The sequence below is a fragment of the Carcharodon carcharias genome, chromosome 21 (assembly GCF_017639515.1).
Source record: "Carcharodon carcharias isolate sCarCar2 chromosome 21, sCarCar2.pri, whole genome shotgun sequence".
In the NCBI taxonomy this organism is placed as follows: domain Eukaryota; kingdom Metazoa; phylum Chordata; class Chondrichthyes; order Lamniformes; family Lamnidae; genus Carcharodon; species Carcharodon carcharias.
Window position 1 is genome coordinate 33,832,821 of NC_054487.1, and position 15,245 is coordinate 33,848,065.

General features: G+C 45.6%; 1 protein-coding gene across 1 annotated transcript in view; it reads right to left on the reverse strand.

Annotated features, from left to right (window-relative positions):
• bicd1a (bicaudal D homolog 1a) overlaps positions 1 to 15,245 on the reverse strand; it is a 224,083-nt gene that overhangs the window by 98,105 nt on the left and 110,733 nt on the right. Inside the window, exon 2 of the mRNA XM_041216105.1 lies at positions 579 to 791. Within this exon, the coding sequence (XP_041072039.1) occupies positions 579 to 791 (213 nt within the window). The remainder of the gene's footprint in view (positions 1 to 578; positions 792 to 15,245) is intronic.

Sequence of the window (15,245 nt, forward strand, 5' to 3'; positions counted from 1 at the left end):
ATCCAGGTTTAATCAAAGTTCCGATCTCAGTCTTGGTGGAGGTACAGATGCTATATTTGGTTTCTGCTCCCTTAGGAATAGGGAAACGGAAGTGCTGCTCCTGAGAATCTCTCCTAAAATACGTGTATATGTGACTATCAGATGAAGATAAGATTAGGCTAATTTATGTTCCCCACCCCCATCTCTGAATGACTGTCTACACTCATTGATGAAGCCTTTTGTGAAGTATAACCACCTGAGTGAAGTACTGAAAGTCTATGGATACTCCTGAAACTATTCAGTAGACCTTCAGTAGACAAAAAGAGAACATTCATAAAGATAAAAAAGGATCACTGTTGTGCACCTATTTTATCATATCAGAAAACAATGTATCAGACTACAGCACAAGTGATGATGACACCAGCCAGCTCAACCTAAAGCAATTGATTTTCGCAGTGTATTTTGCACAAAATCAATAACTATACTTTGCAGAAATGTGACTATTTACTGTAGTGTTCCCATGAATCCTGCTTTCCTAGAACTGGCTAATGTGGGATTCCTCGCCTCCTGGTCTAGAGCAGCAAAATCACCATGGTTACCTCTTTGAGGTCCAAAGAAACAGCACTGAGTCGTTCATTTTCAGACTGGACATTGACCACAACTGTCCTGGCTTGTTTCAGCTCTGTCTGCAGCTCCAGAATCTTACTGAGGTAATACGCCTCCTTTGATGCAGACTCCTGTAGAAGAGTCTCCTCACGGGACTCGCCATCTTCTGCAACTTTACGATGGTTCGAATATGCCTGTCCAAATGCCTGAAATATAAATGCAATAATATCTTTAAGCCTTTTTGATGGTGCACACACAAGATCATTGAGCATTACTTGCAACTGGTTAACAAATAATTTTACATGTAGAGTTAAAGCTATCCAAGTCGATTTTATATATAGTATGACATATAGCTATGATTACATTACAAGGCAGTAAAACATTGCAACTGCTCGGCATTGTACAAAACATGAGAGCTGCAAAACAGCAATAAAACTCAGATCTGCTGATCAGACAGAACCCTGCAAATAATTCTTTACCCCAGCAGTGATGCTAAGAACACTCTTGACAGGCTGAAAAGCACAAAGAAAAAAAACCATTGTGCATATCCTAGTCACAGGGGAAATTTGCTAGATGTATTGACCAGGATTTTGCAACAAGAGCATGAGTGAAGCTTTTAAGTGTAACTAGGAGAATAATCTCTGGAAAACCACATGTGCAATTAAATGTGAAAATCAGGAAGTTACTGTCCAAGATGCCCTGCTCCTCCAGAGATTATGTAATAACAGTGTCCCTCTGAGACACTCACCATTGAAATACATGGAACAGTATCATGTTTTCCTTACCTGATGTATACACACTAATCGTGCCAGAAAAGTTGAGGTTTATCCATTCCTAAGTAAATTTTAATGGCATGATATGTCACTTTCTGCTGTCCAATCCTGAATGCGGTGACTAATGCTAGGATTGAATCATTGGAAAGCAGAGATCAAAACCCCCAGAACCTGTTACTTATGACTCAGTGCTAACTGCTCTGTTAGGAGGGAAAAGGGTTGTTTTTCACAAATAGAATTGTAGTTTGGTTACAGTACAGGAGGAAACTATTTAGCCAACTATCTGTAAGAGTTAAAAACAAAAAAACTGCGGATGCTGGAAATCCAAAACAAAAAAAACAGAATTACCTGGAAAAACTCAGAAGATCTGGCAGCATCGGCGGAGAAGAAAAGAGTTGACGTTTCGAGTCCTCCTGACCCTTCTGTTCTGTCGAAGGGTCACGAGGACTCGAAACGTCAACTCTTTTCTTCTCCGCCGATGCTGCCAGACCTGCTGAGTTTTTCCAGGTAATTCTGTTTTTGTTTTTGTTATCTGTAAGAGTTACTTAGCTAGTCCAGCTCCCTTGCCTTTTTCCCCATAGCCCTACAATTTTCTTCCTACTCAGATAATTATCCAATTCCCTTTTGAAAGCCATGATGGAATCTGCCATCACCACTCGCTGCTTATGTTGTCTTTGCTTCTTTTGTCAAGCACCTTAAATGGTTCAATGCTGCTCCAATCTTATCGATCATTCTGAACTTTGAAAGATTTTTTTGAGATTGATTATTTCAGTATCCAGATTATGGATTATCTAGAGTTGTGGAATACCATCACCAGCAACCCACTGAGCCTGAGGAAACAGCGACAGGGCTGGCAATGCTGCAGTTTAGGAGCACTTCTGGTGCTAGATCAAAGGAATCTGGATTCCAGTCTCATTAAAAACTCAACCATTGGCTCTCAGAAAATATCAGCACTGTCAAATAATTATATAAAATGATGTGCTGTGCAAAGTGCAGTCATTCCCATTACTAAGTACAATGACAACCCACTTTGCTCCAGCTGAAGATGTCCTCCTACACAGCCAACCACACCCATTAACTACTAATGGTGGGAGAATTTACTGGCAATTGTTTTGTTCAAGGGCCAAGAAAGACACATTACACTGTGGTTATACACAGATGTATCTTCGTTACTTGCGGCATCATAATTTCTGAATATGCATGTTCTGTCTCTCACATTTGCAATAATATTGCACATTTGGAATCTATTTGGTGCAGCGTCTTCCGCTCACTTCCACAACAAATATAAAATAATGTTAATCGCAGAGTCTATAATTTTAATGCTTGGTGATCAAACCACAAAAAGAAACATGTGCATTAGGAATGTTACAGAAAAGAGCAACATGATTAACAGGTACAGTGGGGGAGCTTTAAGAAGAAACATTAGAGAAGATTAAACAGAAAATACTAGAAATACTCAGTTGATGTGAACTGACTGGGCCTAAAGCACTTGAGTATGGATTAATGTGGGAGTATGAATGAACAGAACTGGAAAAGATGGAGATGGAACGCATTTAAGCAAATACAGAAGCAGAGAAAGGGGAAGGGGGGAAAACAATAGGGGAGGTCAGTGATGGCGTGGAAGGCAGGAAAGATTAAATGACAAAGGGGATGATGGTGCAAGGCAAAAGGCAGTGATAATGGGACAAATAAAGAAAGAAAAGATAGGTCTAGAGGAGCTGTAATTGGGAATAGGAGTTTGGAGAGTAGCAGTTAAAGTGTTATCTAAATATAAATTACATGATATAGATAAAATAAAAGACAAAATACTATTTGTGCCCTCTTCAACTTCCAATGACAGAATCTATATTCACATGGATTCAGGGTTGCTTAACAGACAGAAAACAAAGGATTGGAATAAATGGGTCACTTACAGGTTGGCAGGGTTTATTGAGTGGAATTCTGCAATGGTTCATGCTTGGGTCTCAGTTACTTACAATCTTTATCAATGGCTTAAGGAGCTCTTTTGGTGTAATAGTAGCATCCCTGCTTCTGGACCAGAAGCTCTTTGGTTTAAGTCTCACTCTAGGATTTGATGGCCATGGGAGGTGTGCGCGTAATGTGTCCAAACAGGTTGATCATCAGCCTGTAAATCCTTCCAACATGCCTGATGGCAGGCGGAAAGAGCGGGAGAGTTTGCTGGTCAGCCATACTGCAGAAGTTAATGGGAAATCAGTACAGTACTATGCCAATCATGATCATAGACCAATCCAACAGAAGTCCATTAGTCACCAATACCCTCTTAGGGCATGGTACCTGAAGGGGGAGGAGGATCAATGTCTTAGATGTCAGGACCAAGTGTAATATATCCAGGTTTGCTGGCAATACAAAGCTAGGCGGGAAAGTAAGCTTTGAGGGTGACAAAATGTCTGCAAAGGGACATAGATAGATTGAGAGATTGGGCAAGGTGGTGGAGAAGAGAAAAAGGTGGTGGAGAAGAATGGATATGCGGAATATTTTTAAAAGGTAGTAAAAGTTGGTATTCAGAGGGATTTGGTGTCCTTGTAATCAAATCATATGATTACCATGCAGGTTTTTGTTTTGCTCTTTCACAGGGCATAGGCATCACTGGCTAGGCCAGCATTTGACTTGCCCATCCCTAATTACCCTTCAGAAGGTGGTGGTGAGCTGTATCCTTGAACCCGCTGCAGCCCATGTGTGGTAGGACATCCACAGTGCATTTTCGGAGGGAATTCCAGGATTTTGACCCAACGAAAATAAAGCAATGGTGATATATTTCCAAGTCAGGTTGGTGAGTGGCTTGGAGGGGAACTTGCAGGTGGTGATGTTCCCATGCAACTGCTGCCCTTGTCCTTTTAGGTGGTAGAGGTCACAGGTTTGGAAGGTGCTGTCAAAGGAGTGTTGGTGAGTTGCTGTGGTGCAACCTGTAGATGGTACACACTGCTGCCACTGTACATTGGTGGTGGAGGGAATGGATATTGAAAGTAGAGGATGGGGTGCCAATCAAGCAAGCTGCTATTTCTTGGATGGTGTCAAGCTCCTTGAGTGTTGTTGGAGTTTTACTCATCAAGGCATGTGGTGAGTATTCCATCATACTCCTGACTTGTGCCTTGTAGCTGGTGAACAGGTGTTGGGGTGTCAGGAAGTGAGTTACTCTCCACAGTATTCCCAGCCTCTGACCTGCTCTTGTAGGTACAAGGAATTAGGAAGGCAAACTATATGTTAGCGTTTATTGCAAGGGGGTTGGAAAGTATAAGTAAGGAAGTCATGCTGCAATTATATAGGGCTTTGGTAAGACAACACCTGGAGTACTATGTACAGTTTTGGTCTCCTTACCTAAGGGAAGATATAATTGTCTTAAGAGATGGTGCAACAGATGTTCCTGAAATAAATTGATTCCTGGGATGAAAGGGCTGTACAATGAACAGAGATTGAGTAGAATGGGCCAACATTCTCTGCAGTCTAGAAGGATGAGGATGATGCATTGAAATGTATAAAATTCTTTGAGGGCCTGACAGTGTAGATACTGAGACCCTGTTTCCACTGGTTTGGAGGTTCTAGAACCAAAGGTGATAGTCTCAGAATAAGGGGTTGACCATTTAGTGCAGAGCTGAGAAGAAATTCTGCCGCTGAAAGGGTTATGAATCTTCGGAATTCTTTACCTCAAAGGACAGTGGATGCTCATTCATTGAATATATTCAAGACTGATCAACATTTTTTTGTTACACCATTGGAATCAAGGGAAATGGGAATAGAGTGGGAAAGTGGAGTTAATATAAAAGTTCAGCCATGATCTTACTGAATGGCAGAGCAGGCCACGCCTGCTCCTATTTCTTATGTTCTTTGGAGGCCATTTTGACCATCATCATATCTGTGCCTGCTCTGTTAGAGCAATTCAAAATAATCTTACTGCCCTGCTCTCTTCTTTGTTCTTCCCCACTGCAAAGATTTTTCCAATTTGCCTCTAAAACTTGCAATGATTTCTGCCTCAAACTCTAGTTTATGCAAAATATTCTATATTCCAATAACCCTCTGCATTAAAAAACCCTATTCTGACTCCTCACTCTATCTGATCATTTTAAATTGATTTTTTTTTCACCCACTCTCCAATTAAAAGGAAATAGGTTTTCTCCAGTCACTTCAGTAAGAAGTTCCAGAATTTTAAAAATCTCTATTCAATCTTCCCTTCATTTTTGCCCTAGTGGAAATAGTTCCAATATCTCAAGTTTCTCCTAAGAGCTAATCCCTATTCCCGGCATTATCCTGCTAAATCATATGGCATCCTTGGCTTTATTAATAGAAACAAAGAGTACAAGTGAGTTACATTTAAACCTGTATGACACACTGGTTGGCCTCAGCTGGACTATTGTGTCCAGTTCTAGGGGCGACACTTTAGGAAGGATGTGGAGGCATTGGAGTGAATGCAGAAAAGATTCACAAGACTGGTTCCAGGAATGAGGGACTTCAGTTGCATTAGATAGATTGGAGAAGTTAGGGCTGTTTTCCTTGGAGAAGAGAAGGTTGAGAGTTAGAAGAGGTATTCAAAATCATGAGGGGTCTTGACAGGATAGATAGGGAAGAACTGTTCCCATTGGTGGAAGGATCAAGAACCAGAGGGCCAAGGTTTAAGGTAATTAACAAAAGGACCATTGGTGACATGTGGAAAAACCTTTTATGCAGAGAATGATTACGATCTGGAATGCACTGCCTGAGAGTGTGGTGGAGGCAGGTTCAACTGAAGCATTCAAGAGGGAATTAGACTTATCCGAAAAGAAAGAATGTGCGAAGCAAGAGGTGAATTGTTCCTTCAGAAAGCCAGCACAGACACAATGAGCTGAATGGCCTCCTCCTGTGCTCTAACTATTCTGATTCTAAATCCATGCTATAGCTTTAATGTCCTTTCTCTAATAGGGTGCCAATGTCTGCACATAATACTCAAACTATAACCTAATTATTCTTTATATTAATTTACCATTATTTCAGAAAGCAGGGAAGTGAAAGAACTTGTATCTATATAGCACCTTTCACACCTATGGAAGTTCCAAAGCTCTTCTTACCAATGAAGCACTTCTGAAGTGTAATCATGGTTGTAATATGGGAAATGCAGCAGCCAATTTGCTCCCAGCGTGCTCCCAAAGTCAGCATGCGATAATGTCCAGATAATCTGTATTAGTGATGTTAGCTGAGGGAGATACTGGTCAAGATAAGTGAATGGCCCCACTTATCTTTGAATAATACAATGGGATCTTTTACAATCAACTGACAAGGTAGATGGGGCCTTGGTTTAACATCTCTCCAGCATTGCAGCATTCCCTTAGCGTTACATCTGAAGTATCACCCTAGAACCCTAGAATAGATTATGTGCACAAGTCTCTGAAATGACGTTTGAATACACAACCTCCTGCTTCAAGAATGGAGAGAGCTACCATAGAACAAAGGCTGGCGCCTTAAAGACGGGAATGAAATTGGACCCAATGCATCAACTAATGGGATGAAAATCAGTATTTTCCTGAGACCAGTGAGTAGTGCAGCAAATTAGAAAATTGATCCTATTTTAGAGTAGAACTCTAAGCCCATTTGGACTGATGGGGGAAGAAAAATATCTTTGACTGTCTTGCAGCCAATGCTTTCTGAATTGTAACCTACAGTTCTGACAATAAAAAAGGGTCTCTTCTTTTACTTTAAAAATTATACTTTAAATGAGTTTTCACAATCTCCATCTCAGTTTCTAGTAGGGGTGTGTCTACTACAACAGAAAAAACTCCCATAAGTTGGCATCATCTGGCAATCTTACTCAATATTCACAAGGATCGCAGGTAAGTGGAAAATTTTGCAAAGACAGATCAGAGGAAGCCAAGGGGTGAAGAGCAGTGAAAGGGAGGTAGATGTGGGTGTCATTTGTGCCCGTATGCAAGCTCACCCTGTACCTACAGACAATATTGCTGAGAGGTGGCTTGCCAATAGAGTCAAGCCAAATCAATCCCTTGGGGACACTGAGGGTGACAGTCTGGAGAGAAAAGGAGCCTTTTCTGGATGCGTGTTCAATGGCTAGATTCAGGTGGACAGAAATGGAACTGTGCAAGAACTGTCCCATGGAGCTAGGTGATATGGTGGAGGCCTAGTCGGGCATGTCAAACATTATGGAAAAGTCAAGGAGTGTAAGCAGGGTTAACACATGGTCACAATCACACAATATATTTTTAGTGAATTTAGATAGGGTCATTTTTTATGAAGTAAGATGAATGACAATCAGATTAGGGAGAAACATACAGGGAGATGCACAGAGTTAGGAAGCAATGATATATTCAATCTTAAAGAGAAAAGGAGGTTAGAGAGGAATGGAGGTTGGAGATTAGGCAGTTTTTGGAGAGAACAGATGGTTTAAAAGGTGTTTTTTTTGTGCAGTGGGTAAGGGTGACAGTTTTGAAAGTGGAGAAGGAACCATTAATATAGTCAGCTAGCACTGGAGTCAGGAAATTGTTAGGCTTCCAAATGCTGGCTGAGCCCAAATGTCTGCCTATTTGAAGTCTGAATAATTCCCAGAGGAGCAGGGCAGAGCCATTTGTTTTATTATTTTGTGTCTTCTGGGAATGGCTGAATGCAATCCATATTTTTAATACAAACTCTGGCTAAAAGAATATACAGTTATTTTATTTAGAAGAAAGTAACATTTTTGCAATAGTCACTTCTTTCTACAAAACTCTGAACACGTGCTGAATTATTGTGCCAAATGCTAAACTTGTTTACATTTGACCACATTTAGGAGCACACGAGCACCATACAAGTTACCAGCTCAGAAGGAGGCCATTCAGCCCAATAATGGCTCACTGATGGAGCAAAACTAATACAATTCTCCAGCTCTCTCCCTATGACCTTCGTTCTTCCTCTGATTCAAATATTTACCCAGTTTTTTCCTAAAATATTTAATAGTCTTTGAAAATTGTTGTGGACAAACATTCTCTGCTCTAGAAACTCAGTAAGCAGGATTTTCCCTTCGTTGGGCGGACCTGAGAATCCGCCCAGCATGAAACGCGGCTCCTCACTGGCTGGGAAGGGCCGAGTGGGGGTGGGGGCGGGGGCATGTCGGCTGCCAGGTCCAATGGTGACCCAGCAGCTGGTTTAAAAGTAGCCCAGGCAGCCTCTGGAAGGCTGCCACAGAGGACGTCCCCTTAGCCAACATTATGGACCCGAGTGCAGCTGGATATGGCAGGCGAGAGGGCAGGTCGGGTGGGCACTCGGCTCCCTGCTCCTCTGATGAGTGCCTCGCCTTCCTCCTGGAGGAGGTGGCTGCCAAGAGGGACACCCTTGTCCCCAGGGATGGGAGGAGGAGGCCACGGCACCTCACCAAGGAGGCATGCGAGGAAGTGGCAGTGCCAGTCAGCAGCCGTGACGTGGTGCTGCGCTCCTGGGTGCAGTGCCATAGGAGCATCAATGACTTGCTGCACTTAGGAAGGGTGTGTACTGTGTTGGCGTGGGTCAGTGTGCAGATGTGTTAAGGTCTGGCCGTCCCTCCTTGAACCTCAGGGGTGTTAGAGTCTGAGTGCCAATTGTCAATCATGCCAGAGCTGGCCATGGGGGTGAGCCCTGGCTGTTTGGACTGAGTGCCCTGCGGCTTGAGGGCCACAACTCCTGCTAGGTGATCCTCAGCTGGGGTTGGCCAGGAATCTATGGCGCTGCAGCTACAGAGTGGACGAATAAATGCTCCTCTGTTGTTTCAGGAGGAGACAGCCCACAAAAAAATTGAAAGGTCACTGACCAACAGAGGTCCCGCCAGCCCCCTAATCCTCTCGAGATATGAGCAAGACGCCCTGGAGCTCGAGAGCCAGCACACCCCACATGCAACCGGGTGCGGGTAGGCCGGGTACCAGCTGAAAGTAAGAGTGCAGAGCACAGAGGTGAGAATTTTGGATTGTGCAAACATTCTAGTGCAGTCTCTTCATTGATGTGAGCCTCGAACCTGGAGTCCCCATTGATCATTTAAAGACAATGGCACCATGATGCAGATCTCTGTTGTCTCACATGCCTGGCACACACAGTGACAGAGTTATGACTTTAACTAATGACATGTCCTTCGCCCTTTTAGGTTTGCCAGCAGGTGTTCGCTCTCTGGACCCCAAAGGGTCACCCCTGACACCGGAGGATCATTGGGCATAATTTTCACCTGCTTCACACCCGCTCTCTGAAGCAGGCACCAGCGCAGATACCAGCACCTTGGTGGGCATTAGAGCAGCGACTAGTATCTTGGTGCACATTGGTGAGGGCACTTCACAATCACTTGAGGTGCAGGGAGTGCCCAGAGCAATGGCTGTCGGGAGGACTTCTGGGGATCAGGACGATGCTCAGTTGAAGGCTGATGATGAGCTTCTGGAATCGTCCATTAGGCGGCAGATGCTGGATGTCCAACGGGATGAGCGGGAGGATTTGGCGGAGATCTATGAGGGTCTGTGTGCCAAGGTCTCTATGATCGAGGAGTCCATGCGGAGCGTCAGCACTGCGTTGACCATCATGGTTGATGCACACAGCCTCCTCCATTGAGAGTGTGGTGACGCTCATGGAGGCAGCTCCAGGGACAGAATCAGGGGTTCCTGGGGTTGCGCTCAGACCTGCAAGTCCTAACACCGGCACTGACCTCAGGTAGTCACTGTCAGTGTGGGAGATGGATGAGGCACCCAGTGTCCCAGCTAGGTGCCCGTTCATCAATGATGTACAGGGAGGACCAGAGCGACCTCACGTTGGCGCATGAGTAGCCAGTCATATTCTGCAGGCTCCTCTCAGGGCACTCTGCATGATGACAGCAGCTCCTCTGCACCTCCGTAGTGACCATGGTATCTGTTGAGACTGTGATGACTGGGGAGACGCCAGCCGTGGCACTGGCCGCTCCCTCCCAGGCGGGGCCAGCACAGGCTCCACAGGCTGGAGGACAACCGCCAAGATCATAAAGGCCAACAAGACAGCAGCGTCAGCAGGCTGTCTCCAATGCTGGTGCCAGCAAGGTGGGAGCACCTACACGTAGCACTCGCAAATGAAGTTAAAGGCAACATGAGCACAAGAGAGACAGGTCATGGGCGATGTTATGTTCATTTTTGTTTACTTCATGTATACTGTTCTGATGTTGAATATCAGAAACGTTTCTGTTAAGATTATTGAATTGTCAGAATGACATAAATTGTGTTTTTGTTACCATGGCCTGAGTATGCTTCACCTTTTTATTTCATTGGTGCAGGGAATGCCAGTCTGTGTCTAACAGGTGGCTTTGAAATTTATTGCACAGCCACTGAGTGCTCTTTGTGTTCAAATGAAAGGGTCATTTCAGACATCCGGGATGGAGGCGGCAGCCCTGGCATGCGGTTGAAGCTGATCTTTGGCAGTCTAGCTGAAGGAGTGTTGGATCAAGGTGTTCCTGGTGTCCCTGCCTCCCTGGAGGTTACCGAGGTCTGCCTCCACACCCTCAGTGTTCTCCTCACCGTGCTCACCTTCAGACTCACTCCTGGACTCATCAACTGTGGCCTGTGGAGCTGTGTCAAGATTCCCTTCCTCCAGTGGGTGCCCCCCTTGCCAGTGTCAGATTGTGGAGAGTGCAGCATGAAACTACTATTAGTGACACCCACTCTGGGGGGTATTGCAGTGCACCCCCTGAATGGTCCAGGCATCGGAAGCGTATCTTGAGAAGACCTATGGTTCTCTCTATCACTGCCTTTGTGGAGGCATGACTCTGTTCTTGGGTGGCAGAGAGGCGTCAAAAGCCACATTTTCAATGGCTAGCCCTTGTCACCCAGCAGCCATCCATCCAGCCAGGCTGGCGTGCTGAAGAGCCTCAGGACTGGGGAGTGTCTGAGTATGCAAGCGTCGTGGGAGCTACCTGGGTACCTTGCACAGACTTGCAGAATCTGCATCCTGTGATCACACACTATCTGCACGTTCATGGAGTGGAATCACTTCCTGTTGACGAAGGCACCCAGCTGACCTGCTGGGGCCTTGATGGCCACATGTGTGCAGTCTATTGCACCCTGGATGCGGGTGAAGCCAGCATTGGCTGCGAAGCCTCTGGCTCACTGTGCCTTATCGTACGGTAAAGAATAAAGGTCAGTACCCGCCTGAACAGAGCTTCTGTCACCAACTTGACGCAACTGTGGACAGCTGATTGGGAGACGCCACACAGATCCCCCACTGACCCCTGGAAAGAGCCAGAGGCATAAAAGTTGAGGGCCACTATGACCTTCAGAGTCACTGGCATGGGGTGTCCACCCACACAGTCGGAGCTGATCTCAGGCCCAATCATCTGGCAAAAAGAAGTCACTGTCTCCCTTGAGAGGCAGAGCCTTCAGCACTGCACCTCCGACACATCGAGGTAGCTGCTTCGCTGCCTGTAAACCCTGGCAGCAGAATAGTGGCCCTGCACCCCTTGTGCCTGCGCCTCTCTCCCACAGGTCCCTCCCCTGGAAGCTGCATTGGGACACCTGGCCTCCTCCCCCTTTTGCCCCTCTCTTCCTCCTCAGAGGAGGTGCCTCCAGCAGAGACCACAATCCCCACTACCAGGGTCACAGAAGGCTGTCTGATATCTGGTAGGGTCCACATGGTTTGAATCCTCAGGGGGCCTGGCAGACAGCAATGAGTCCTGAAATGAGGCCTGGAAAAGCTAAGAATGAAGCCCCAAACAGAGATGAAGCTGCCAAGTACCAATAAGCAACCAGCTCCAAACTATCTCCAAAACTCCTCATTACAGTGGCAATTCTGCTGACCCTTTTATCCCGCCCTTGAATGAGGTTTGTGAAAACGTCACTGGCCGCCTGCCTGTTTTGCCCACGCGATGAGCAGAAAATCGCATGGGCAAGGAAAAATCACAGTCAATTGGACTGTTAATGGCCTTAAGTAGCCGCTTAATTAATGGCGGCTGCCGCTCCGGCACCCGTGCTTGCCCATCGAGTGAAATATCGCACGAGTGTGCGATGATGTCAGGACACTCACCCAGTGTCATCACGCACTATTTTACTCCTGATCGGGTCAGGCATGCGCCCGCCCACGGTGTGAAAAGGAATTTCTCTGAGCTTCACTTCTCACTTTCTTGGTGATAATTTTAAATTGATGACCACTCATCATTTGCCTACAACCAGAGGAAATAGTCCTTCCTTATTTACTGTCAAAAAACGTCATTATTTTATAAACCACCAATAATTTTCTCTGCTCCAGTGGAAACAAGTCATTATATGCCAAGTTCTTTATAACTACAGATTCTCATCACTAACATCATCCTAATCAATTGACACTGTGCCTAACATTTTTGTGCGAATTGATTAAACATGTTTATTCTTGTATTCAGTGCCCCATTTATAAAACCTAAAATGCAGCTGACCCTTTTTTTAACCTGCACACTCACTTTCAGGGAATTAATGGACCCCTGGGTCTCTGTTCACTGATACCCTTCAATGTCTTCCCATTGAGTGCAAACACTCACTCCTTAATATTCCCCTCACATTTAGCCACATCAAATTGCATTGGTAACTTGTCTGCCTATTCTGTAAACCTTCCTGAAGTCTCTTTTACCAAACCCCCTACTTTGCTGTCATAGGGATTGTGCTCCCTCTGCCCAAGTCCAAATCATCCCAGCACTGATCCTCTGGGATTCGGCATTTCCATCCCTCCTTCCGTGAACGATACACATTGACCCTAATTAGTTGTTCCATCTTCCATCTGTCAACAAACTTTCATCCATGTTGCTGCATTATCTTACTTTTTCTAGCAGGCCTCTTGTGAAATGGTAACACTCAATTTTTTGAATCATCTCTTTGAAATTCAGGACTATTTGACTGCTTGTCTTGTCTTCTGGTGTTTTCTCTAACAGACAGATCCATGATGCACACAGAACTGTTCTTTTTCTACTAGTTAAAAAAAGGTTCAAAGACAGATAATAGCTTAAAAAATGCAATTATCAACTATTTTACTGGGCCAGGAACAGCTGCAATGGCAGATTTGGCACCGAACAACATTAATAGAATTAGTTAGCTCACTATTAACATTACATGACATTCAATGTTAGTGAACATGAACAAAATGCTGGAACACCGATCTGATAACAGCAGAGTGATGTAAATGTTATATCTAGGACCTCGTGAACACTGTGCCCACTGTTTGAGCTCTTTGAAAAAAGAAAAAGGGGTAGAGGAAGAAACAGAATAGACCACAGAGAATGAAATAGGGTGAATTAGAATCAAGCAAAATATATAGACAAAAAATATTGAGAGGGAATGAATGAGAGAGACAGAAAAAGTAAGAAAAAAATTAAAAGAGCAAGCAGAAGACGGAGACTGTGGGCGGAATTTTCCATGCCCACTGGCGTCAGGTGTCATGGTGGGTGTGAGAGAACAAAATGGCAGGAAGGCCAAAAATCAGTTTCACACTTTCATGAAACTAGTTTGCAACCGTTCACTCTGCCTGTCAATGGCAGGCCACATTTCCCACCACCAAGCGTCAGAAAATTCATTGTAATACATCTGCACATCATTACAAGCCCAGCTTGCCGGAATCATCCCCCCCCATGCTACATCGTCCGAGGACCTTGGCATGGATTTCACAGCATTTATAAGGTGTGCACCTGGCGAGCTGCACTTCCAGGGGAACTCGGAGTTAAGGGCACAGTAACGTTGCACAGCACTTGTGAGGGTCGCCTGTTGGGCCTCAAGGTTGAGGCACTGCACATTCAGGCGGTGGCACGGGCAGGTCGCTTTTCCCTGGCTGGCTGACAGTGTGGAGCTAGGGCTGGGGCTGCATTGCGGTTGATGGCAGTGCACAAGCACATGTGGATGTGGGGGGGAAGGGAAGCTGCCATGCATTAGGGAAACCTTGTATAAAGATACCTTCCTCCGCAGCTGAGACAGTTCAGCTGCAGCCACATTGACGTACGTGGAGTTGGACTTCTAGCTTATCCGTCCACTCAAGCCAAGCCAAGAAAGCCAAATGCTCCAGCGCAGGTTAGGAGAATGCCTGTGCTTGAGCTGAGCTCACAACATGCAGTCCAGCAGGGAAGCTGCCGCCAATCGGTCAGGTGGAGTGAGGCGGAGGTGAGTGGGGTTTCGGGCCAAGTGGCCAGCACTCTCTGGGATGCGTTAAAGCACTATCAGAGTTAACCAAGTGAGGTTCTTAGAATACCCAAGCTAACCCATATATCTCTCTCTTTCATCCAGTGCATCATCAGAAGCATGGAGGCTGGTGACCTAGCTGTATGCCTCATGACTTAGAGAGTGGAGATGAAGAAGATGAGAGTGATGGAGGAGCAGCACCCTCAGGAAGAAGGAGTGACTGGGGCTGCACACGCTGCCAAAGAGCCACAGTGAGCCTTCACTGCTCGGTGCCTAGTGACACCCAGGGTCTACAGACGCTGCCTTTCATTCGTGCAGATGACCGAGAGTCAGTGTCGCCAAAGACTGTGCATGTCTAGGGAACTGGTTGGCACATCTGCCAGGTGGTGCAGGATTTGGCGCCACGGGGACATGGAGGGCATCCACTGCCTTTGGCAGTGAAAGTGAGCACGGCGCTCAATTTACACACCAGTGGCTCCTTTTAGGGCTCCAAAGGTGACTTTTGTGGAACATCACAAGCCTCCACTCACAAGTGCATCCATGAGGTCATGGCGCCCTTTTCACAAAGAGACATAACTTTGTGCATTTTGCCTGGGACCAGGAGAGCCGGGGTGCAAGAGCGCTGGGATTTACCCGGATCTTGGGCTTCCCATAGATACAGGGTGTCATTGACTACACTCATGTGGCACTCAGATCTCCATGGCAACACACGGTCAACTATGTCAACCACATGGAATTCCATTCGCTGAATGCGACCTTCATAAACGCATCCTGCAGGTCTGCTCACGATTTCCAGAGAGTGTGCACGACTCCT